General features: G+C 35.8%; 1 protein-coding gene across 1 annotated transcript; it reads right to left on the reverse strand.

Annotated features, from left to right (window-relative positions):
* Positions 1–11,752: 11,752 nt before the first annotated feature.
* LOC109254934 (60S ribosomal protein L28-like) lies at positions 11,753–26,152 on the reverse strand. Its single transcript, XM_053888728.1, is given in 4 exon segments — positions 11,753–11,849; positions 24,228–24,318; positions 25,719–25,953; positions 25,955–26,152. Coding segments are annotated over 4 exon segments (585 nt in total). The 5' UTR covers positions 26,117–26,152.
* Between the last annotated feature and the right edge of the window lie 401 nt (positions 26,153–26,553).

Consider the following 26,553-nt stretch of genomic DNA (forward strand, 5'->3'; position numbering starts at 1 on the left):
ACCTAGGTAAAGACATGAAGTATCCTTAAATGTATATTGCTATCTTCTTTCACAGAAGATAGTCTGAAGGGTTACATACATTAGAATTCCGATTATATTATTATTCTTAAAATGGTATATAAAGGTTAAAAATATACAAACAATAAAAAAATATAGTGGTTACTAGAGGAGAGGGAGAAAGTTCTAATAAGTGAAAAATAGTTTTTTATTGAGGGACTGAAATTATTCTATGTGATAATGGTGAATACGTAATAGTATGCATCTGTCAAAAGCCTATAGAATTTTATCACACAAAGAGTGACCTTAATGTATGCAAATATTTAAAAATTCGTCTAGAAAGTTGGAGAATCCCAGGATGGAATACAGACTGTGATGAAAGAATCCGACTGTATTATAAGTGTACGAATAAAACTTCAAAGAAGGACATAGAGAGGAAAGGTGCTATGTAAAGAGCTGGAAATGAGTGGAGCCTATAATACTTAAGGTAAAACACTTTAGTTGATAAAGCTGTTTCCTATGGAGTATTAGCTAACAATGCTGATAAAGCACAATATACATATTTAAATTGAAGAATTAAATAAATGAATAGAAGATGGTGGAAGCCTGGTTTCTCCCTCGTAGGTGGAGGTTAGAGACAAGAAAAGGGAAGAACTAGAATAATCCATGCTGTAAAAGATCAGAGCTGGAAACACCAGTAGGAACTCATATTTAGCTTAATATAGATATAGATAGTTACATAGAGAAATATTTCTATATTATAAATACATAGATTATATATGCAATTACATTTTCTCAATCTGTCATTTGAGAGATCCAGAAACAATGACACCCTAGTAGCAACAAGGGTATTGAGTACCCAGATTTTGGATTCTACTACTGTCTACATAAGAAGAAACAGGGCTTCTTGGATCAATGGTTGATTCTAAGACTGGATCTGGAAATATATAAGATGAATCTGGAGCATTATGTAGTGCTAGAAAGTAAGGAAGTGTTATGGCCTGAATATCTGTGTCCCTCCAAAATTCATATATTGAAATCTAATCCTCAATGTGATTGTATTTAGAGACAGGGCCTTTGGGAGGTTATTAAGACAGGAGGGTGAACTCTTCATAAATGGAATTAGTGCACTTGTAAGAAGAAGAAAGGTAGTAGCTTGCCCCCTCTCTCTCTCTCTCTCTCTCTGTCATGTGAGGATACAGTAAGTCAGGAGACTAAACCCAGAAGAGGTTCCTCACCAGAACCCAATCATGGTGGTACCCTTATCTTAGACTTCCAGAATTGAAGAATTGTGAGTAATAAATTTCTGTTGTTTATAAGCCACCTAGCTAATGGTATGGTACTGTATTGTAGCAGCCTGAACTAAGGAGTGCTCAAAACAAAACTAACAAAACAAAAACCTACATTGATGTGGTATGTTGAAGGGATAACAGAGCCAACTGAAAGAATTGCAAATAGCCAAAGCTGGAAAAATATGAGCAATAAAATAAAGGATTAGATTATAATCCAAAGTATAAGATAAATTCCCATGAATCCATGATGATATAAATGATTGAATAAATGTATAGGGAAGAAAAGACAAATCTCCTTTGCAGCAGAATTACAAATAATTTATGTAGATATTTGCCTTCATAGAAGGGAGGTGTATAAACCCCCATTTCTTAAGTGTAGGAGATGTGCAGTGACTTTTTTCCTAAGAAGACAATATGGAAAGGAGGGGGAGGATGAGCAGTGAGAAAACCTGAGAAATACTACCTTAGCCAGGTGATCAAGGTCAACATCAATATCTATATTAGGTTATAAATCAAGGTGATGGTATGTGCCCTTGACATGATGTGATAAAATGGCAGTTTAACTATTATTTTCCTTGCTAAAACCTGTAACCCCAGTCTAGCTGTGAAGGAAAAAACAAAAAACAAAAAACAGACAAATTCTACTAGAGGAGCATTCAACAAAATACCTGACTTGTATTCTTCAAAACTGCTAGGGCCATACAAAACAGGGAAAAATCTAAAAAAAATTGTCACACTCAAGAACAGTCTAAAAAGATATAACACCTAAACATCATGCAGTATCCTGGATGGGATCTTGGAACAGAAAAAGAATATAAGGTAATAACTAAGGAAACTGGAATAAGGTGTGAACTTTAGTTAACTATAATGGTTCAACATTGGTTCATCAGTTCTAACAAAAGTACCATACTCATGTCAGATGTTAAAAATGAGGAAATTGGGGCGCCTGGGTGGCTCAGTTGGTTAAGCGGCCGACTTCGGCTCAGGTCATGATCTCACAGTCCGTGAGTTCGAGCCCCGCGTCGGGCTCTGTGCTGACAGCTCAGAGACTGGAGCCTGCTTCAGATTCTGTGTCTCCCTCCCTCTCTGACCCTCCCTCATTCATGCTCTGTCTCTCTCTGTCTCAAAAATAAATAAACATTAAAAAAATTAAAAAAATAAAAATGAGGAAACTGCATGCAGAGTGTAAATAAACTCTGTATTATCATCTCAGTTTTTTCCCCTATAAATCTAAGAGTGTTCTCAAAAATAAGCTCCACCTTGAAAAAAGTGTCTAGTGTAGAGTCTAACACATAGTAGGTTGATAGTCAATGATAGTTAGGAAAGAAATACCTTCATGCATTCAAGAATTGTGCTATTGAGAATAGAATAAGATGTAATAGCTTAAAATAAACCAAAGGACCCATCTTGTTCAACTTCTGTATAAAGAAGAAAGATGAGAACAAGAGATGTTAAGTGACTTGCACAGTGTCATGGAGTAATTGAAAAGTAGGTGCCTTCCCTAAACAGAATTGCTCAGCGAATGAGACCCCAAATTATTGGAGTATTTTTCTTTATATCTGTATAACAAACTATGCTTTCTAATTTGAGTAATTTTAATATACTGAAAGGGAAAAGTTGGTACCCATAGGCAATTTAGTTAGGGACCTTTAAGACAATCTGGTTGTACAACTGTAGACTTTAGATCAGAGGAAATTGGGCACGTTCAAGATGGTATGGCCATAGACACAACTGTAGACTTTAGAAAAGGAAACCCTCTAAAATAAACTGACCATTAAATAATTGAAAATTGAAAGAGCTTTTGGGATGGAATTGAAAGTATATAGAAGCATGCTTTCAGATACTTCTCTGAATGAAGGAAAAAACAGCATTTGTAAAACACATATTCTACATGTTGCCATGTTCATGATGTTGTCATGTTCCCATGACCTTGGGAAAACTGTCATTTGGTGGAGTTACTATGGGCTCATTAGACAAATTGAGGGAAAAAAAAACAATAAAAGCTTTTCTCTGGTAAGTACCTATAGTTAATGAAAGGTTTTCCCTTCATAAATCCAAAGTTTGGAATGATTATGGACCAGGAGAAATTCCTAACACATGAATAAATCTCCTCACCAAAAAATTCATGGTTCAGCTAAGCCTTAATTGCTTACAGATGAAGTTATCTGTGGTATTAAGATAGTGATATTTATTTAAATATTTTATGTGTTACATATCTTTATTAAGTTTTGAGTCATTAAAATAATGTAGTTTTCTCAATAGTTTATAACAGGAAAATCTCAATTAAGTCTAGGAACTTTGCTCCATTTCACCACACCCTTTCCACGCAGGTTAGAAATAGGTTTAAATGTTAAAACAATATTTTCATAAGTAGATGCCATTCTTCAAACAATGATATAGATAAAAATTGTTGGGGTGCCTGGGTAGCTCAGTTGGTTGAACATCCAACCCTTGATATCAGCTCAGGTCATGATCTCACGGTTCGTGGGATCGAGTCCCGTGTTGGGTTCTGCACTGTCAGCAAAGAGCTTGGGATTCTCTCTTTCCAATTTTCTCTCTCTGCCCCTCCCCTACTCGTGCACTCTCTCTCTCTCTCAAAATAAATAAACATTGCTTATTTGTGAATAGATTTGATGCATAGGTCATCGATATCTTGTAGAAATATAACTGGTAGGGATGGTAAATTCTAGTTACCCCATATTTTTCTGATAGACATATGCTTACATAGATGACAGTAGTTATTAAATATTGCATTCAGATTCATACATATGATAGAGCAATGTTAAAGATTATTTGGGAATAGAAGAATGCTTTAAAAGAACAATAATTCTGGGGCGCCTGGGTGGCTCAGTCGGTTGAGCGCCGACTTCGGCTCAGGTCACGATCTCGCGGTCCGTGAGTTCGAGCCCCACATCGGGCCCCTGTGCTGACAGCTCAGAGCCCGGAGCCTGTTTCAGATTCTGTGTCTCCCTCTCTCTGACCCTCCCCCATTCATGCTCTGTCTCTCTCTGTCTCAAAAATAAATAAAACGTTAAAAAAAATTAAAAAAAATAAAATAAAAGAACAATAATTCAAAACATGTGCTGTTGAAGCTTTGGAATTAGACCATAAGTTGTTTAATTATAAAGAAAGAAACACACGCAAATTCGGGTTTTCAAATGATAATTTGTTAAAGTTTTCTCGTGTAGAAGTTACTTTTATTCTCCAATTTTGATCAAAATATTTACTTGTACTCTGAATGCACCTATAAACTACATATGTAGTATTATATTTTTACACAGTTTAATTATTAAAGTAACTTTACAGAGCTCATAAAATGTTTTTAAGGAATGAAAGCCAAAAGACTGTGAAGACATATTTATAACATGCCGCTACACCTCTGTCACACTGATTGCCATCCAGTTAAGCAACATGCAAACAAAATTATCTTTTATAGAAGGGAAACAATGTATAGGAAATCAAAATGTTTTCCACTTGGTCATCAAGGAAGTTTCCTTCATCTGCTTTTTATACTATTGTTACTTGATTGTATATAAATACTATCTTTTGTTAAGTTCTTTTCACAATTAATTCAAAATCTCCTTAAAAAATTATTTATTCTGTAATTCAATTAATAAAAATTTCCAAATAATATAATTAAAGAAAAAAATCTAGAAATACTGAACTGCTGTCCTGCCATCTTGCATTGGGTAGACAAGTAATTTTTTGCTAAGACTGCTAGTGGCCGGCTCACAGAAGGCACAGCTGCTCAAGTTCAAGGGGCCGCAGGACATTGAGGGTTTCCAGGTGACCTTCAGGATGAAAGTGTACAGTTGAGAGGTGGCCATCTTTGGGTCCCCCAATATCTACTGCAAGGGGGGGCAATTCAGGACATGCCTCAAGTTCACTATCGACTGCTTTTACTACCTGCCGACCAACATGTGACACTCCAGCATCTGCCAGATGTTGCGTCTCCATCCTTGGTCCTCCACCCCCGGTCCTTGGCCCCTGGAGCAGGGATCCCCCTTCAGAGCGGTGGAACCCCACCCAGAACGTCGGGACTATCCTCCTGAGCATCACTTCCCTTCTCATGGAACCCAGCACCTTCTCATTAGCACCATAGATGGCTCCTACTTGTGCTGGGTACTAGGTCAGGGCCTGCCCAGGTGGGCGGGGCACGTCGGTGGGTGAACTGTGGTGGCCTGAAAGACCCAGAACCTGGCCTTGTCTGCAGCTCCTGCTGGCAGGAGCCAGAAACTTTAGGTTCCCAACTCCCAAGTGACCAGATTAATTTGTGGTCACCTCTTCTCTGGTTTGTTTGGAATCTAAATAAAATGGCTTCATGAGGAAAAACAAAAAGGTCACCTTTACCAAAGGGATTTTGGAGAATAGATCAATGGGAGGTCATGGCCTATAGTTTCAAATCTATTTGGCAAGGGTCAAGGAAATTACACTTTATTTACCAGTATTCGTAATTTGTCTTGTTAATTAGACCACAGTCTATTAAATCAGAGAAAGCATCAGTGTTGTTGGTTACTTATAATGAATTTTCATTTTTAGAGATTCTTCAAGAAGTAGGGAAACTCACTTTTTGCTCTTGGTATTTTTCTTATTAAAACAAAGGAACTGTCAGTGTCTCTTCTTGAACATAACTCTGATTATTTTAACTATTTTTCCCCTCTATCCATTTTGTTTTGATTTTTCTCCACTTAACTGCCTTTTCTCATTCCAAAGTTAGCTCTTCTAAACTTAAATATCTTCTGCAGAAATACTTTCTGGCGATCTGCCAATGTTTTCAGCACTGATATGTGTCAGCTTTCAGGATTGTTCAGCCTGTTGGTTTGTTTCTCTTTGAATTCATCTTTCCTCCCCCTTCTAATGGTTCCTGTATTATAAATTTCAGTTTGATTTTTATTGTGGAAGCCATATTCCCCACTTAGCAGATAAATTAGAGAATTCCTTCATGCCCAAGAAGCCAGAAAGATCAAGGTACCATCATAGGAGTTTGATCATCACCTAAACTTGAGGGCAAACTGAGCAGAAAGGAGCTTCCTGGTTCCATTAAATTCTATTCTTGTGCTCAATGAACCAAAAATATTATTTTAAATTTTATTCAAGTAGGCTTTTTATTATTTTCAAAACCTCCAATGTAAAGTCTTGATTGAAGTTTCTTTAATTCACCCACAAACCACAACATGGAATTTTGCAGTAGCAGTAGCAACAATGAGAGCTCAGAAATTCCCAGATTGTTTTGATGACAAGATCTGAGTAGTTAGCATGTGGTCTGTTACTTCCAAACCCTTAGAACTGTGTTAGATTTGCTGAGCATTTTTATATAATCCCCAGAAATGGCTAAGGTAGGATGTGCTATCATAAAGTCAAAACATGTGTAATATCCAAGTTGTTCTTTGCCATTGCCTTGTGGGATCTAAACCGGTTATTATATCCTTCCTTATTATTTATTCTAATGTTAAAGAAGACATTTCCATTAGATGCTATATTTTTTATGTCTGAAGAACATTTTCTCTTGTTTGGCATTTACAGGTAGCATAACATGGTGTGAAAGCTACTGGACCAAGTATTAGGAGACTGGTGTTCTTATCCCTGTTACATTTTGGCTCATTTGTTTTTAGCATACTTTTGTGTTATTTAGGTTGCTTTTGTTGTAAGGAATAGAAACCCATCCTAGCTTATATAGGCAGAAAATAATTTCTTGGGAGGTTATAGGGAGATATAAGGATATATTACTTAAAATATAGTCTGGAAAATCTAAAATATAAGAATCAGAGCAGCTTTTGGAATTGTAGGAGTAACAACAAATAGACTGTCTCATCAGGTGCTGCTTGTGATCATCCTTATTTCTTCCTTCCCACTCCCACTCTGGCAAATTTCAGAGAAGATCTATCTTATTGGTCTCAATTGGAGAATATAGAAGGCAGCTCTTTCTGCCCACGGGTCCTGTCCCCATGCTTTAATAAAATCACTTTTTTTTTGCACCAAAAAAAAGAGAAGAATATGGAAGAAGACAGATTCTCTTGATTGCTGTAACCAGATTGTATCTAATGGGAGAAGAGCATTGCCCTTGAAGCAAAATTCAGGTGTTGTTAATGGAGGAAGAAAAAAAGATGTTGACAACATAACAAAATCCAAAAGAATGTGGCAAAATAACAAATAGTTTATTAAATTCTAAGGCTTCCAAAAATATCACCCCATATTGCTATAGTGAGTTTTATATGAAATATTAGAGAGACAGCATAATAATAATTCAATTTCATAATTATCTTTGAACTGGGGCCTCTTTCCAACCTGTCACTCTTGTGGGCCAGTCCCTTATTCTGTGCTTCTTAGACTATTGTTGCAGCTTCCTGCCTGCATGGCATTTAGTTTTATTTAGCATCCTCCTAACTGCTCCTCTGTAACTGTTAGAGGTATCTTTCTAGAATACACTTGTGTCTCTTGGAAACCATAGTAGTTTCAGTAATGTCTAAACGATACCTAATACCTGTTTTTATCACCATCTGGGCAGAATTAGATGCCCATTCTGTTTAGCTATTATAACACTCTGTACATACTTCATTTAGAGTTTTTGACTCACTGAATAATTATTGTGAAAAAGGGGTAAGCTATTTAAAACAGTAAATACAATAAATTCTCAGATAAACACACATAATCCTATCTTGCTATTTTTGTTTTCTAAAGGCAATTCATGTCTGTTAAAAAAGATCCATATAGTTACCTTTCACCCACAGAGCTTGATGGGGAAGAATAAAAACTTACATGTGTTTAAAGGGAAAAGACCCAAACTACAAATTTCTGTAGGTTCGTCTGCTAAGGAGTTCGTAACTAGAGTGAACGGTCTTTCATTTAACAGGCCACCTTCATGAATTTGTATATGTGCAAAACTGGCATGAAGCTAATTTCTCTGCATACTAAAGTGACAGGTGATGGGGATTTTGCATATTCTTGTGGTAACATGAGGGAGAGGGGTTTAGGGAGCCAGAGAAGTAATATGAGGAGGAAATATGAGAAAGATTTTGAAGGAAAGGTTATGCAACATGGAACTCTTTTTGAGTTGGGGAACCTCAATCAATCAAACAAACAAACAAATGATTAAGTAAGTAAATAAATAAAAATAAAACATCCAGTGAGATTTCCCCAGAATGGGAATTGCCAAAGGACTTGTAAGAATGGTTGCATCCAGCATTTAATATTAAGTCATTTGCTCTTCTGTGCATTTATAGTGGTCATTGTCTGTCTTTAAAACATCCCTTCCACTCTTCCCTGACTATGTAGCAACCATTTGGATGAACCTTTCTTCTTCCTCCAGTAGTGACAGCAAATTGGTCTAAATAATCAGGTAATCCCATAATACCATTTAAATGGTGATTAGTTTGAAAACAACGTAGGCTTAATCCAGTCAACACGTTTCCTGACATTTTCTGAGGCACAGGAGTTGGTTTAGGGAAGATCTATTCAGAAGAGCCTCAAGACTTTGTGTCTAATGGTTGTGAGAATTGTCTTGCCTGTCCAACTGCATGTGGTGACATAGTTTCAATTTCTGACAGCAGTTATCCTTTGATCACATGGGGACCCATCCTTAGGAAGACTGTAATTGTGAATAACAGAGATGGAATAATGGAAAGAAAAAGATGAGTCTTTGATGACTTGATGTAGTCATTAAGATCAAATGGCCTATATAAACTGATCTTGAAGGCTTCCAAATCTCTTGTCTAGATTTCAACTTAGATGACCCAGTGAATCTCATTTACTGAATAAAACCAAACTCTTAATTCCCCCCACTTCCAAAAACTTCTCCTACAGCATTTGCTATAAATTTTATTTATTGTTTTATTTAATTGGATAATTGATATACAGTATTATATTGGTTTCAAGTGTACAACATAGTAATTCAACATTTATATACATTATGAAATGGTCACCACAGTAAGTCTATTTACCAACTGTTTTCATGCAAAGTTGTTACAATATTATTGACTATATTCCCTATGTTGTACACTACACCCTTGTGTCTTATTTATTTTATAACTGGAAGATTGTAGCTCCTTTTTTTTTTTTTAAGTTTATTTAGTTTGAGAGAGAAAGAGAGAGAAAAAGAGAAATAGCATGTGCACATGGGGCAGAGGGAGAGGCACAGAAAGAGCAGGTTCCATGCTCTCAGCACAGACCCTGACTCTGGGCTTGAACTCACAAACCTTGACCTGAGATCATTACATGAGCTGAAATCAAGAGTCTGATGCTTACCAGACTGAGCCACCCAGGCACACCTGAAGATTGTACCTCTTAAAACCCTTCTCCTAATTATTCCAACCCCCTACCTAACCTCCTTTCTGGCAACCATCAGTTTGTTTTCTGTATCAGTCTGTTTCTGTTTTCCTTTGTATATTCATTTGTTTGGTTTCCTTAGATTCCACAAATGAAAAAATATGGTATTTGTCCTCCTCTGTCTGACTTATTTCACTTTATATAATAGCCTCTAGGTCCATCCATGTTGTCACAAATGGCAAGATTTCATTCTTTTATGAATGAATAATATTTCATTATATAGTGGACATTTAGGTTGCTTCCATGTCTTGGCTATTGTAAATAAAGTTGCAATGAACATAGAGTGCATATGTCTTTTCGAATTAGTGTTTTCATTTTCTTCAGATAATGGTAGTTCTATTTTTAATTTTTTTAAGGAACCTCCATATTGTTTTCCATAGTGGCTGTGCCAATTTACATCCCTATCAACAGTATCTGAGGATCGCCTTTGGTTCACAGCCTTGACAACACTTGTTATTTCTTGCCTTTTTGATAATAGCCATTTGACAGATGTAAAGTGACATCTCATTGTGGTTTTGATTTGCATCTACCTGATTTGCACTAACCTGATGGTTAGTGATGTTGAACATCTCTTCATGTGCCTGTTGGCCACCTGCATTTCCTCTTTGCAAAAATGTTTATTCGGGTTCTCTGCCCATATTTTTAGTTGGATTGTTTGTTTTTTGATATTGTATGAGTTCTTTATATATTTCTGTTGTTAACCCCTTTTTGGCTATACCATTTGTGAATATATTCATCCATTTATTTGGTTGCCTTTTCATTTTGGTAATGGTTTCCTTCACTGTGCAAAAGTTTTTTTGGTTTGATGTAGTCCCTTTTACTTATTTTTGCTTTTGTTGTTTTTGCCTGAGGAGGTAAATCCAAAAAATATCGGTAAAACCAATGTCAGAGGGCTTACTGCCTATATTTTCTTTTAGGAGTTTCATGACTTTGGGTTTTAGATTTAAGTTTTTAAATCATTTTGAGGTTTTGTTTGTTTATGGTTTAAGAAAGTGGTTCACTTTCATTATTTTGCATATAGCTGTCCAGTTTTCCCAACAGCATTTATTGAAGAGACTATCTTTTCTCCAGTGTATATTCTTGCCTCCTTTATTGTATTGACCATATATGTGTGGATTTATTCCTGGGCTCTCCATTCTGTTCCATTGATTTATGTGTCTGTTTTTGTGCCATTATTATACTGATTTGATTACTATTGCACTGTAGTACAGTTTGAAATCTGGGAGCATGATACCTGTAGCTTTAATATTCCTCAAGATTGCCTTGACTATTCAGGCTCTTTGTGGTGTCCTACAAATTTGGGGGTTGTTTGTTCTAGTTCTGTGAAAAATATCATTGGTATCTTGATAGGGATTTTATTGAATCAATAGATGTTAGGTAGTATTGATATTTTAATAATATTAATTCTCCCAATCCATGAGTGTGGTATATCTTTCCATTATTTGTACTGTCTTCATTTTTTTCATCAGTGTCTTATAGTTATTAGAGCACAACTTTTCATCTCTTTGGTTAAATATACTCCTAGATATTTTATTCTTTTTGATGCATTTGTAAATGGGATTGTTTTCTTAATTTAATTTGTGTTAGTTTACTATTTGTGGATAGAAACACAACATATTTCGTTACTAATTTGTCTATTGATTTTACTTTTTTTTTTTTTTTACTAATTCTATTAAATGGCACTTCTTTCCTCCCAGTTGTTCCCTTTTTTCTCTTACAACCCATATGTATTCCATTAGCAAATTTTGTCAGCTTTTCAATCAAAATGTATACAGAATCTTACCATTTTATTATTTCTGTTATCATTACCCTAATCTAAACCCACATTATCTCTCTCATGGATTATAACCATAGCCTCCAAAATGCCTCTCTGCTTTTACTCTTGCCATCCTATTCTCTATTCAGTAAACATAGTGATTCCCTAAAATGTAAGTTAAACCAAGCCAGTCTTTAGTCATAAATTTCCACTATCAGTAAAAGCCCACGTACATTCATTTGGCCTAAAAAGCTCTCTGATATGGACCTCAGTTATCTTCCAGACCTCATACACTACTTTCCTGGTCTCTCACACTGACTTCCTTACTTTTCTTCAAATTCAGTGTCGCTCTGTTGCTGTTTTCTCTGCCTAGAACTCCTGTCTTTCAGATGTTCTCATTGCTCACTTCCTCAATTCCTTCAAGTTTCTTTTCAAATGCCACCTTTTCAACAAGTTCTTCCTTGACTCCCCTAACAGATGAACTAAAATAAATAAATAAAAGGTGAGCTATACCTTATGCCCTTCTCTCCCCTAGTCTTATCTCTAGTATGATCACTGTACATACATATTTATTTATTTGCTTGCTTATCTGTTTCCCCCAAGAAAAATTCATCTCCCCAAGAACAGGGATTTTTTTTACTATTTTTTCACTACTAATTCCCAATGCCTGGACCAATAAAGCACTGTTTATTGAATGAATAAATAGTTTAGTACTATTTGAGTTTTTTTTTAATTGATTACAACCAACAGATCCTAAGAGTACAGTTCTTATTTAATATCTTTTCACTGTACCCAACTTTTTAGGAAACTAAGATGAATATTAAGGTCTTGCATTTATGGGTGCTTTGGAAAAGATGAAACATAAATGTGATAATTCATCAAAAGGAGGAAATTGTCAGTTTGGGAGGAGAAACATGAACCTTCAGAGAAGCTAATAGATGGGAAAGAAGGCTATGATTTCCAACATACACATGACAGGAGCTTGAGTGAATTTATTTAAATATTAAGGGGAAGGTGGTAACTGCGGCTGAAGGAGTTGACATTTGGGTTAAATGATTTTTCCTTTGTACTGTGGGCTTTGGGGGAACAGGATTCTTCCATTTATCATTGTCCTGATATACAAAGAAGGTATTCAATACATAACTGTTGCATAAATGAAATAGCATTGGAGAAGAGCTCTAGAGTTAGTAATGCCAGTAGTTAGATATTAGAAATGTTATTTAGTCTGCCTTTTCTAGGCCTTAGTACTTTTATCTGTAAGATGAAAGTGCTGGACTTCATAATTAAGTTCTTCACAACTATAAAATATTCTATAATTTTAACTGCTTATGTATGAGTGGAGACATGCATATACTTTCATCTAACAGAAGTAAAGATATACTTCTTAAAAATTTCCTTTGCAAATATATTTTGGTTAATATAGCTGCCATCAATTTGGCTTATAAAATAGTGTTTTCAATGATCTTTTAGCATGATAGATTAACTTTTATGTTCAGAAAGCCATTTCCTCTGAATGCTGCTGAATTCACACTTCGCTAATGGCAAGGATCCGATTAGAACTAATTTCATAGTGATTCTTTGACATTTTCAAACATAGAAATGTGTGCTTTTCTGAATAAAAGTGAGAACATATCATAAATTGTAAAAGTTACTATTAAAGTTCAGTCTAATATTGGATAGTAGTTATGAAATGAAAAGTGCCTTAAAGGCTAACCTCTTGCAAAATAAGAGCTTTCCATAAGTTTCCCCATCCCTCCATTTCTTTTACTTTCAGCTCCCATAGTGTCTATACCTGGGTCCACTGGAACTCTGTCTCTAGGTTTTGGTCTATCTCACTGGCCAATTCATCTGTTTCTTTGCTTCACTATTTGATAGAACTTAAAATTAGAGAAGCTGATAATGTCTCACAGAAAGCATAGGCCAACAATCAGCCTACCCAATAAGATTCAAGACAGAAACTAAACCTGTGGACAAGGTCAACATAGGAGGAAACAGAGACTTCCTATCACTTCCAGGTGACCTAGGTATTAGCAGTATATTCCCAAGTAATAAAGTAATTGATCTGAAAATTAATAAGGAAATCTGGGGTAGCAATACAGCATTTTGACATTTGTGACTGGATCACTAAGTTTCATTACCTAGGAACCAGGACTTTATTTCAAATCTACTTAAATTGGTAGAGTTGGTGCTCTTAGAAGACTTCTATCCTTGGTGGGAGTGAATTCAGAAACTAAATGATGGTCTTGTTCTACAGTTGGGCCTGTGGTAGAAGAAGCTAGAGAAAGTAAAGGAAGAAGGAAGAAAGAAGGGATTAAAAATGCCTTCATTTTTAGGGAAAGGAATCTGGAAGATCCAAGAATGAACAGTAAGATAAAAGAAAACCCAGAGAAGAATACCTTGTTGAGACTAAGGAAGGAAATGGTTTAATAAACAGTATAGTTAGTTAAGGAGTGAATTTTCATCTTATCTATGATATCTATCTATGATTCCTCATGACATCAGTTGAAAATGACAAAGTCAAAACTACTTTACAGAAGTGCCATATTGTATATTGACACATAGTTTTTCTATAAAAATTCAACAGAAGTAATTTTTTTTTTCCCACAAATTGGAATAGGTCCTTTCCTCCTTCCTTCCTTCCTTCCTTCCTTCCTTCCTTCCTTCCTTCCTTCCTTCCCTCTCAGCTCCATAAGACATAGTTGAATTTCATGTAGGGACCATGTTGCATGTACAAGACAATTTTTAACACTGGACTTACACTTGGTGAGCAAGTAGTTCACACTATGTGAGACCTACTGAGATGATGGTGAGTTGAAGTATCCCATCTGATGCCTATTTTGGAGCAGGGCCTCATTGTCTGGAATAACACAAAAGTCACCTGCTTATGTTACCATTTTCTTTCCCTTGTCTTTCGCCAACTTTGAAATTTCAGAAGTTCAGTGCTTTGTGATGTGAGTATTCTTTTATGCCATTAAGAGGTCAGGAAGAATAGAGACTGGGGAAAGGTCATTTTAATGCCATTTTAGGGTGTTATAAATAATCCCTGAGTGTAATTTGTAGACCATATTGAGGAAAGGAAGTCAAATATCAGAGACAGCTAAGAGGAAACTTCTGGATGTGTTAGAGAAAGAGGTAAATATTGGTGGACATTATTGATAGCAATGTTTCTCAAGTATTTAGTATGGATAAGTATCTAGACAGTTAGGGTAAAGATGATGATTCTTCGGGGTGCCTGGATGGCTCAGTCAGTTGAGTATCCAACTTCAGCTCAGGTCATGATCTCACAGTTTGTGGGTTTGAACCCCGCATCTGGCTCTGTGCTGACAGCTCAGAGCCTGGAGCCTGCTTTGGATTTTGTGTTTCTCTCTCTCTCTGCCCCTCCCTTGCTCACACTGTTTCTCTGTCTCTCTGCCTCTTTCTCCCTCTCTCAAAAATAAAAAAAATAAACATTAAAAAAATTAAAAGATGATGTTTCTTCTGAAATTGGCCTCCATTCAGAAATTCTGATTCAGTAATATCAAAGTAGAGACCAGAAAATAGAACTTTAAATAAGAAAAAATATATTTCAGGTGTTGGTATCCTCAGATCACATGTTGAAGTTCTCAGGTCTTGAGATGGAGATGAGAAAGACCAAGATCATTCACTGGGGTTAGCTTCGAAAAGGAAGGGCAAGTTTTTTCTGAGGCATAGGGGAAGATAAAAAATGAATATCAAGAGAGAGCTTAGCTAAGGTAGAATGAAGATAATAGTTTTAATTTAGACTGTAAGGCTAAAGGTGTTAAGACTTTGAGGTGAACTTTCAGGAGATAAGGACAGGGAAAGGAGAGCAGCCAGGAAAAGCTTGAAAAAATGGAAAAGGTTTGAAACAGTTCTTACAGCTGAGTGATTATGGCAAGGCTCTGAATCCCTTTGAGACATCATAATTTCATTATTAAATGATGAGATTGGGCATTATGGACTTTGAGGCCTTTTCCAGTTATAAACACTTCTATGATTCTACAGCAGTAGTCTCAAATATTTGTCAGCATATCATCCCTGAGAAATATGATGTACCCTTATCTGTAACAGTGATTGCTCTAGGTTTTTTCCCCAGTGAGGGCTGGTCCTCCAAAGATAGTATATATTCATCTTAAGAAAAATTGTTTCAAATAAAACATCTACTCTTAACCTCCCTCCTGACCTTAAGAATTATTTTCATAGGGAATAAATAGTCAACTAAAGACACAATTGCTAAATAGCAGTGATTAGCTAGTTTAAATTTAGTCAGTATACATTTTTAGGAAACTGGGTCTTCATGATTCCATGACTTTGTCCTATTTCAAGAAGCAAATCAATTAGTAACTTAGAGGGCAAGAGCAAAGATTTACCTCTAAATTTGTTTCTCTGTTTTCTCTTTATACTGCTGTTTTTTCATTATGGGCACTGTCTTTTGTTTGTTTGTTTACTTGTTTATTTTTCTCCTGTCTACTTATCTTTCAACTTGACTAGTTCATCTTATTGACTTTACCCATTAGGAAACAGGTTTTATAGCATGCACAGAGGTAAGGGGGTTCAGACAAGCTATTGGAGAACAGTTAGGATAAAGAATTGCAGTCCATTCTATTCTTAGCAAGGTGTGGTAGGTGGCCCCTCTTGGATCTGAAGCCAAAGGCAGGCTGAAATGTGCAAATACAAAGCTAACATTTATTGAATGTTTATTGGGAATCAGAATACTACTATTAAAAGCAAGTACTCAGAAAGATGCCCTTGGGCATAAAAGGCTTGATGGTTAATTTTGTGTGTCAACTTGGTTAGGCCATGGTTCCCAATTTTTGATCAAATACCTTTTTAGATGTTGCTATGAAGGCATGTTTTAGATGTGATTGACATTTAAATCAGTCGACTTTGAGTAAAGCAGATCACTCTCAAAATGTGGGTGGGCCTTATCCAATCAGTTGAAGGTCTTAAGAGAAAAGACTGAGGTTCCCCAAAGAAAAGGAATTCTTCTTCCAAACTGCCTTTGAACTCAAGATTGCATCATCAACTCTTGCCAGAATTTCCATCATGATAGCCTGCCCTGTGAATTTCAGACTTGCTAGCCTCTGTATTACGTGTGCCAATTGCTTAAAATTCCTCTTTCAACTCACTCTTTCATATATATATATATAGAGAGAGAGAGAGACAGGTTCTGTTTTTCTGGAGAACCCTGAAGAACCATAATACAAAAAGAAATTAGTGAATCTCAGTTCTTCCTACTGGTTCAGTGGCTTTACCTATTTGGGATGAAGAACACAGTTAAGACTCAGTGAACAGTATGCTCTCTACCCAGGAAAATGTGTATACATGCACATACATACAAAATTTTGCATAAATATACAAGGTGCCCAGGGATAAGAACCCTTGTTCTGGGTTTAAATGTCAAACTGATTTGCTTCTAAGTAAAATGCAATGAGACCTTCTAGGTGGGAGGTCTCATTGAATTTCACTCAGGACATAGGTAAGAATCAAAGGCCAAAAATATGGTGGACAAATAAGAATATAATTTGTGTTCTAAAGGGAGACACAAAGAGTGCTTCTATCAATGTGCTTTTGAAGGACATTAAAATGGCAAAACGCACACATGTCCAGAAGCACTCTGCTTGCCAATATAGGGTATGAAGCCAGAAAGTTAACGGGCAGAGAGGGCTCCTGTATGACAGCTGATTTGGCACAACAATTTGACCAAATATGCCCAGAACCCCACCTACTGGAGGAAAAACAGGAAATAGGTAAGGAAAAGGAGAGAATTCCAGACAGGTTCTTATTTTTAATACCAAATTATCAATGGAGGATTATTTAAATTCCTATACCAGAATTTAGAATATGCTTGTTCCTTATTATCAAGTGGAAAATTCTTCCTTTCCAGATGGTCTCCTAGAGATTTTATAGAATTTTAGAGAGTTGATGTTCAATGTGCTACTTCTACAAGTAATGATCTGTGACCCATAAGTAAGAACAAAAAGTGGCTGCTAGGAATTAGTACAAAGAGGATTCAGATCCTGTGAAAGTTAGTAAAAAATTTAATAGAAAATAACTTCAACTATAAAATAAAGCAGTACAATATATCAAGAATGTTGTATGCTGAGTTCAAAACGTCAGAGACCATTAGTTAACTTGCTTTGCCAGGTTAACTCATTTTTTACATGTATCAGAAAAAGCTTGTTCTGTCATCTCTGTGCATATATTTGCAACTTTTCATCGAATCATTGAATATAATTTAATGCTACACTGGTACCAAAAAGATTCAGACCCCTGCATGCCAAGAATTGTAAACTGCGGAAAGCAGAAAACTATTATAGCGTGTGTGTATATTTTTGCACTGAATTTAATGCCAGGTGAGGATCAGGCATTATCTATGAGTGCAGGCTCAACTCATAGGGTCATATTTTGTTGTGGACTGGGGAATAATGATATAGTAAACTCTGTGTATAATATGGTGTGATGATTAATTTTATGTGTCAACCTGACTGGGCCACAGGGTGCCCAGATATTTGCTCAAACATTATTTTGGGTGTTTCTGTGAGGTTGTTTATGGATGTGAATATATTTAAATAGGCAGAGTGAGGAAAGCAGATCACCCTCTGTAATCTGAGCAGATCTCATTCAGTTAGTTGAAAGCCTGACTCAAAGTGAAGGTAGGCTCTTCCTGGGACCCTAGCCTGCCTGCCTTCACACTGGAACTACACTATCCGCTCTCCTGGGTCTCAACCTTGCCAGCTTACCCTGTAGATATTGGAACTTGTCAGTCTCCATAATCACTTGAGTCAATTCCTTATTATCTCTCTCTCTCTCCCTCTCTCTCTCTCTCGTGTGTCTATAAATCACCCTATTGATTGCATTTTTTGGAGAACTCTAATACACATGGTATTGAAATGGTTTTAGCAGTTACTTTAAATTTTAGATTCTTCTATGATTGTTTATAATAGTGTTATTATAACCTTTATAGTTTTTCATAACTTTTTTATTACTTTTTTCAAATGAAATATAATTACTATTAAAGCTAAAATTGTTGGTAAAAATTTAAAAAAAGGAAAGAATCTAGCAATGAGATTCATCTGGTTTAAGATGAAGTAACATATATTATATTAAATGTTAAGCCATTATATATTATGCCAGAAATTCTTCTACAAAATCACTAGAAATTTAAAGAAAAAAATATGACAAGAAAGTTAAAGTTATTTTTGTTGGGGATAATTTTCATGGGAATAAAAATTACTCAAATCCTTAGTGTGTTTATGCAGTGAAATTTTGAAAAGAGTTCTACAATCTCTGCCAAGTTACAACATTATTTGAAACAAAACAAAGTGAGTATAAAAATAAAGCTTTCAAATTCTTTAAGAATAAATGAAACAGCTTAATGTTATCAAAAATGTATGCAAACATAATTTGAATCTGATGCTGAAAATGCACTTATTAAATGACATTCTATTATATCGCAACAATTAGATTAGCAGGCAGCTAGGAAAATACAATTAGCACATTGTCTGAAAATAAAGCTAAGAGACAACAAGAATGTGCACACAAGTTACTTGACTAATTAGTTCATAGGCTGACATACATGAAATTTTTACAATTCAATTGGACAAGAGAACAAATATTCCAGAGCTCCCCATTTACTTGTTTTTTTTACTGTGGTGTGAATAGAAGGGTACTTATTACTTTCTAAATCACTTGCCATAGAAAGAAGAAATTTGTTTTGAAATTTTGAGGGAAAATTTAACAAAAATTAGCATGTTATCCAAATTTTAAAAATGACACAAGTGAATATTTCATTACAAAACTTTAAATTTGTTTGAGTCCATTTACCCATAGTCTTTCAAAATTAACATGGCTCTAATTATGTGCCATACTTTAATCCATTGGTAAATATCATCTGACTTAATATCCTATGGGGTAGATATGATTAGTATTTCTAATTTTCATCTCAATAAAAAGGTTTAAAGATGTCAAGGTCAAATAGTAATTACATGGGAGAGGCAGAACTCTAGTCTCAGGTCTTTCAGACTTCAAAAATTATGTTCTTACCCATTGTTATAACTTGTCATAATTCAACTTGGCTATAATTACCTCTGAATCCTCTTCCATATTTGTGGATCAATCATGATCAAGTGGGTCATGAAATTGCAAGGCATGCCATTCAAAACTGTTGCTTTTAGAACCGAATTTTCTATGTGAATCATGATTTTCTTTTAAATGCAAATCAAAACAAATAAAATTTCAAAATAAAGTTTAAATACTTTCATCTGCATTATGATTTGATTTAAAAAATCACATACTTCATATAAAACAAACATTTATAGTTATGTCGAATTCTGTAATATCTAATTTTCATGTCAAAAACTGGTAATCAACCCGGGCACCTGGGTGGCTCAGTCGGTTAAGCAGCCAATTTAGGCTCAGGTCATGCTCTCACCGCGATAACGGTTAGTGGGTTCAAGCCCTGTGTTGGGCCCTGTGCTGATAGCTCAGAGCCTGGAGCCTGCATCTCCCTCTCTGTGCCTCTTTCTCTCTCTCTCATTCCCTCTCAAAATTAAATAAATATTTCATGGATATTTGGGCTCTTTCCATAATTTGGCTATTGTTGAAAGAGCTGCTATAAACATTGGGGTACACATGCCCTATGAATCAGCACTCCTTTATCCTTTGGATAAGTTCCTAATAGCGCTATTGCTGGGTGGTAGGGTAGTTGTATTTTTAATTTTTTGAGGAACCTCCATTCTGTTTTCCAGAGTGGCTGCACCAGTTTGCATTCCCACCAACAATGCAGAGCGTTCCTGTTTCTCCACATCCTTGCCAACATTCATGTTATTTACAGATAAAATTATTTCAATACATCAAAAATATTTGAATATTCAAAATTTTAAAAAAAGAAACCAAAGAAAATGAGTAGTGTTTTCAAGAAAAAGTGAATTCCTGTTCACCAATAAAAGTATATGAATTATACATTAGTCAGTGATTAAGTTATCAAAAGTAGAGCTCTTTCTTTTTGGTTTTTATTTCTTTTAATTTTCTATCTAATATATATGTATACTGTATTTCAGTTTTGCTTAAATCATAGATAAAACTTTAACATTTTTTCTTATTTGAGAGTATGAGTTTATAAAATTATCTTTGCATATCTGTTCTGATGCATGTGTCATTATTTTTCTATAGGACTAAATCAATCTCTATTTCAAAAATAGCTTCTTTTCCGTAATCTATTCTTTTACAATAGTAGTATCTGGAATTTTATACTTTTGAAAGAAATTGTTTTCTTGTCTTTCAATCAGATAGAGCATAGAACATTTTATAAACTCTTGAAAATTGTTTTTATTTTTTTTTATCAGTGGCAGGTTATCAAAATAAAGCAATTCTCAAGTAGTAGAATATGTCAAATTCAAACAACAAAATATGTACAACAATTACTTTTTTATCTTCTTAATACTGCATGGCCAATTTCACATTCAACTATGTTAGAATTATCTGTGACCAAAATATGCAGAGCATCAATTTGCAATGGCTTGTAAATATAGGCCTACATGTTGTGGGATTAATATTTTTCATGCACAGCAAATCAGAACAAACATATTTTCTTCAGCCATGTCAGACCTTGACACTGTCATATTCACATGCCCTTCACAACCAAGACCAAGAAATTCAGTTTATAAAAAGACTGATCTGATAATGACAGAAGCTGACAAGCACCAGCTTTAGGTATCATTTTAGAGATTCCAAATTTATGAGCTCTGTGAAAAACATGTCTTGAAATATACAAATCAATGAATCCAAATTTACATTTTTTTGTGATATCATGGTAGTGTATGCATAATAATAATAAAGAAGTAATAAAGAAAATGAATACAGTTTCCTCATTCCTTGCCTTAATAAATAACAATTTAGGATTCGGGTAATACTTACTATAGCTTAAGCATTTATTGATAATAAAAGGTTTAGTAAGGATATCTCCTTTGAGGGAGAAAAGAGGGGTGGACAGAGGATATCTTGGGGCCAACTAGAATTATTAGCTGGATGACCTTTGATAAGTTCATTAAACCTCTGAGTGGCAGTATGTGAGTATAGTAAGAACTACCTCACATGCGTTTGTGAGTATTAAATTTTAAATCAATGTAAAATTGCCTGTACAGTCAGGCCGGCAGTAGGTACTCAGTAAACATTCCTTTCCTGATCTCATTTTACCAATGTTTTCTCTCAAAAAAAGATCTAGAAATATGCCTGTCCAATACGGTAACCACTAGGCCACTAGGCAAAGTGAACACTTAAAATGTGGCTATTCTGACTTAAGACATGCTATATGTGTTAAGTACATACATGCCAGATTTTGAAGTCTATTATAAGAAAAAAGAATGTGAAATGTCTCATTTAATTATTTACATTGTCACATGTTGAAATAGATATATTTTAGATACATTAATGTGAATAAAATATTAAATTAATTTCACCTATTTTCTTTTTTTAATGTAGTATACAAAAGTTTTAAATTGCATACATACTTGTGCCTCACATTCTGTCCCTCCTAAATAGTGCTGCTCTAGAGGCGAAATTTAAGAAATCCAAGGTTCTAATAAAATTCCTAATCAGTATAAAAGAAAAAAGAAATGTTTTACTGTGTTTTAATACTTCAGAGTCCTTGTAGAAAGGAATCATATTTTATTAAAATCTTGTAAAAAGCAAATTATACCAGATAGCAAACATTTTTGATTAGGCTCCTTAGAGTTACAAGGTGAAAAGAAGTTTTTCCTGATTTATCTTCTATCATTTTAAAAATTGGAATAAAGTACACAAAATTATATTGTAATCCCTCTTCTCTCTGCCTTGCACATAATGACTGCATCGGCAACCCTCAAGTACATATTCTTTACAGCTAATGGAGCCAAGTGTCTCCCTGAACTACCTAAGATTTATTGAGGTCTCGACCAGCCAAATTCCTTAACCTGGAGAAAACTTAGCCAATTTCAGAAGGTAGAGAGAGTGACAAGAGGAACTGCTAATAGCCAGTCTAACCAACTTCACACTATAATAAAGTATACTTTCTAAAAGCAAGTCTGATCGTGTCTTTTCCCTTAAAATTTTCCCTTAAAATCTTTAGTAGGTTTTAAGAGAAAGTTAGAAGGCTGTTTTCTTGAACAGAACTTTCCTTTGTTACATTCAAAGCTGTTTTCTCTCCCTGTACCTATAAATGTGTAGAGTGCTATGTGGATAAGGGTTCCTCTCTGTTGCATGCTTGCTATAGGGTATGCAGTCTAGCCTCACTTGGCCTAGGCACATTCCTCCTGGATAATGAGAGCTCAGGAAAAATGTTTATTTTTTCTTTCTCTGCTTCTAAGTTTTCCTCCAAAAAAACACTCTGGTTCTTTGCATCTGTTCCTTTAGAGTTACTATGACAGTGGGGAAACAGATAATAAATTAAATAGGTATTTTAAATATATAAAATATTAGATATTGTCAACTGCTAAGGAAAAGCAAATATTGAAGGAGAATAGGGATATATGCATTAGTAGAGGTCTGGATTTTAGGTGCAATGACCACATAAGACCTCACAGAGGAAGTGACATTTGAGAAAAGATATGAGGTAAGTGCTATTACTCTCTGGCCTCCTCCTGTGCCCTTGTAATTAGGAATACCTCTTGCCAGAGTTTCAACCCTTTCCCCATAGACTCCTATGAGTAAATGTGGGAAAATGCTGAAAATATGAGCAAAAACAGGAAAATGCCAAACTGAGCAGAAGACTTGTGGATGAGGGCTGCTGGGTCTAGGGAAATGCAAATGACCCCTTTGAGAGAAAGGGAACATTTTTACTTCTCCATGTGTTTTATCTGCGTGCATGATTGTTGTCTCTGAACCAGGATTTTTCAAAACATGGTTCTACTCTAGGTTCAATAGATGGTCATTGGATTAGTTTAGTAGGTAATAACCAACAACAGGGGGGAAAAAAGTAGAAGAAAAATAATATCATTTGTTGCAGTAAGGATAGGAATTATTGTTTCAAACACATGTACACACACTCAGCTAAGTGTTTGCTGAGCGATGATATAAAGTGTATTTCTTACTATGGGTCATGGATAAGAGAGTTTGAAAATTACTGTGCTAAGCCTAAGAGAACTTCTGAAATGGTGTCTCCTAAAGAGGAGTTAAGACAATGAATGAGGCAAGAAGGAAACTGTAATGGGCTCTTATCTGTGGGGAAACGAAAACCTAGGGCTAAATGGAGACAATCAGGTATCCATTTACCCCTACTTGTTCAATTAGAGATTAAAAACTACATTTAACGGTTTGTATTTCTTGTTCTTTTTATTTTTGATTTCCCTCATGTGTGCATATTTGCACGTGTTCTGTTGTGTGTATTTTTGTGCTTTATTATAGAGGCTACTGAGAAAGACCCTGAGGAAAGGAGAGTCTAGATAATTTTCAAAGGAAGTCAGGGAAGTTGGGGAGACTATGCTACCGTGTAGCTGACATGAACAGAATCCCAAGTTGGAATGGTGCTAGAAACTGTCAAATGGAGAAGGCTGAGTTTGTGGGAGCTTCTGCAAAGACAGACAGAAAGAAATAAAGTACACAGAGAGATAGTAGAGACCATGGAAAGGTCTAAGGGCTGACCTGTAGAGAGGCTCAAATAGGTCCCCAAACCCAGGTCACATTGGCATTTTCTAAGATTCAGTCTTGGCCCTTTGTTCTCTCTACACTTCTTCCCTCATTAAATGGATCTCTTCTGATTCTTCAGTTGTTGTTTTAATGCAGACAATCCTTAAATCTATATCCATTGGTATAGTTTCTCCTGAATTCCAATCTAGTATTTTCAAATGCCTGCTGAGCAGTTCGTCTTTGAATATCTCTTGTATTACCTTTTCTGGCTCCTAGCCTGAGAGCTTAAACTACATTCATGGCTATCCATATACATCTGTAGAGCTGGCAGGTCAAGTCCACTAGGGATATCTGTGAATGAGAAAATAAAGCATATCTTTTGGTCTTTCCTAAAAACTTAAATAATGGAAAGCCACATTCTACCAGGATGGTTAAAAAATTAAGATAAAGACCTCTACAGACCAGGTGGTGAGCCACACTAACACACATCAAGAAGGGTGGCCTGCAACAGAAGGAGCCATCCAGTATATCCAGCACAGGAGAGGAAGTGGAAGGGAAACTTGAGGTTTCCTGATAGAAGAATGAAAGGCTAGATTCTTTAAATCAGTGGAGTGTATATGTATGTGGTCATGTGTTGTCTCAAAAGCACTACAAACTGATGCACCCAGGTGGCTCAGTTGGTTGATCTTCAACCAGCTGAGCTTCAGCTCAGGTCATGATCTCAGTTTGTGAGTTCTAGCCCCGTGTTGGACTCTGTGCTGACAGCTCGGAGCCTGGAGCCTGCTTCGGATTCTATGTCTCCCTCTCTCTCTTCCCCTCCTTTGCTTGCAGTCGGTCTCTCTCTATCTCTCTCAAAAATAAATAAACATTAAAAAATTTTCTTTTAAAAAGCACTACCAAACTATTTTTATGTATTTCCTGTGACCCTATTTTACTTACAAGTTGATTTCTTTTAAAGAAATATAAACTACTCTTAGACTAATACAATCTCAAAGATGTTGAAATCTTCCTCATTTGTTAGCTTTTGTTTTTCCTATTTGAATCTACTGATGCCCTACGATTCTGAGGAAGTTACATTTATGGTATTATTATCACTTCCCATTGAATAGATCTTGGAATTACATCAAACTTAGAATCTAGAGTTCCAATCATTATTATTATTATTATTATTATTTTTTTTTTTTTTTTTTTTGTAGCTGAGACCTGAAATCCAGTGATCCATGAGTATGCTCTAGGTGCCTAACTGAGTAAGTTTTCCCTCAATCTGATTGGAGATCCAATCCTGGATTATGAGGAAGGTTCAGCAAGGCCATGGGGGAGCCCTTAAGCCAAAATCACCTGTCAGGGAGTCCCACATTTTCCAGTAACATACTTGCTTCAGGATCCCTACCAGGTTCCATGGTTAATTATGAGCAGCCCTTGGGAGACGCACCTTCAGCACAAACACACATTTGGATTTCAGACCCTGGTCAATTAGACTTGTAGTTGATCATTGAGGTATATTATCATGGCCTCTAGCCACCACTGCTTCTCTCTGCTCAATCCAGACTTATGCAATATTTTTCTTAGATGAATTTGATGAGAATGGAACCTAGAACAGAACCCTGTTCCACTAAAAATGTCATTTCAGATTATATACATATATACATGTATATATATATATATATATATATATATATATATATATAAAATCTATATATATTATAACACCCCCCCCCCCCCCCCGCAGAGGTGGTTGACGTCTTTATTGCTCTGGAAGTGGAGGCAGCTTTTGGTGGTGCCGGCGTGCCTCCTTTTCACCATCACAGGCTTCTGGCTGCGCAGGATGGCGCTGGTTCTGTGAATGGCAGCAATGTTCTTGTTCTTGTGACAGATGCTGCTGAGAGTGGCCTGGGCATTCTTGTTGGTCTGCACGTAGGAGGTGGCAGGTTTTCGCTGGCCAGATCTCTGCCTAATGACCACAACCACCCCTTTGCAGTTGGCCGGCTTCGGGCTCCATGCCCACAGTCTTGTGGTTAATCATCCCATCATAGAAGAACGAGTTGCGTGCCTTCAGGTTATTGGGCAAAGGGTTGTACATCTGCTTGTTGCCCTTGATCAGGAAGCTGGAGCGGTTCTGCATGACCATCCATTGCAGGTGGGCCGACATGGCGGCAGCCCCTTTTCCTACAGCAGCTAGAAACGGAAAGAGCTGTATAATGTATTTTTAATACAACCCATTGAAACCATTAGCAAATTATAATGGAATTGAGTGATTTTTTTCTCTTGTTGATGAATATATGATCCAAGATTGTATCTAATTGATAATTTGCCCAAATTGGAATGTGTCTAGAAATCACCTGCTACCTAAATGGGCTAAATCTGTCAACAAAAAAACGAGATAAGACATGCATGATTTACGTTTAGTGAACTCATGTTACTTCCTACTGAACATTTGTTTCCAATTGTTAATAAACCATATTTTAATAATAATTTCTAAGATTTTCTATGGAATTAATTTCATTCTCCAGTATAGTGTAGACTTCTTGGATTTTTTTTTCAAGTGTTCTTTATTTTTTTAACTTCTTATATTTTTATTTAGGTATA

Source organism: Panthera pardus, unplaced genomic scaffold (assembly GCF_024362965.1).
Source record: "Panthera pardus isolate Hobbes unplaced genomic scaffold, ASM2436296v1 HiC_scaffold_24, whole genome shotgun sequence".
Taxonomy (NCBI): Eukaryota; Metazoa; Chordata; class Mammalia; order Carnivora; family Felidae; genus Panthera; species Panthera pardus.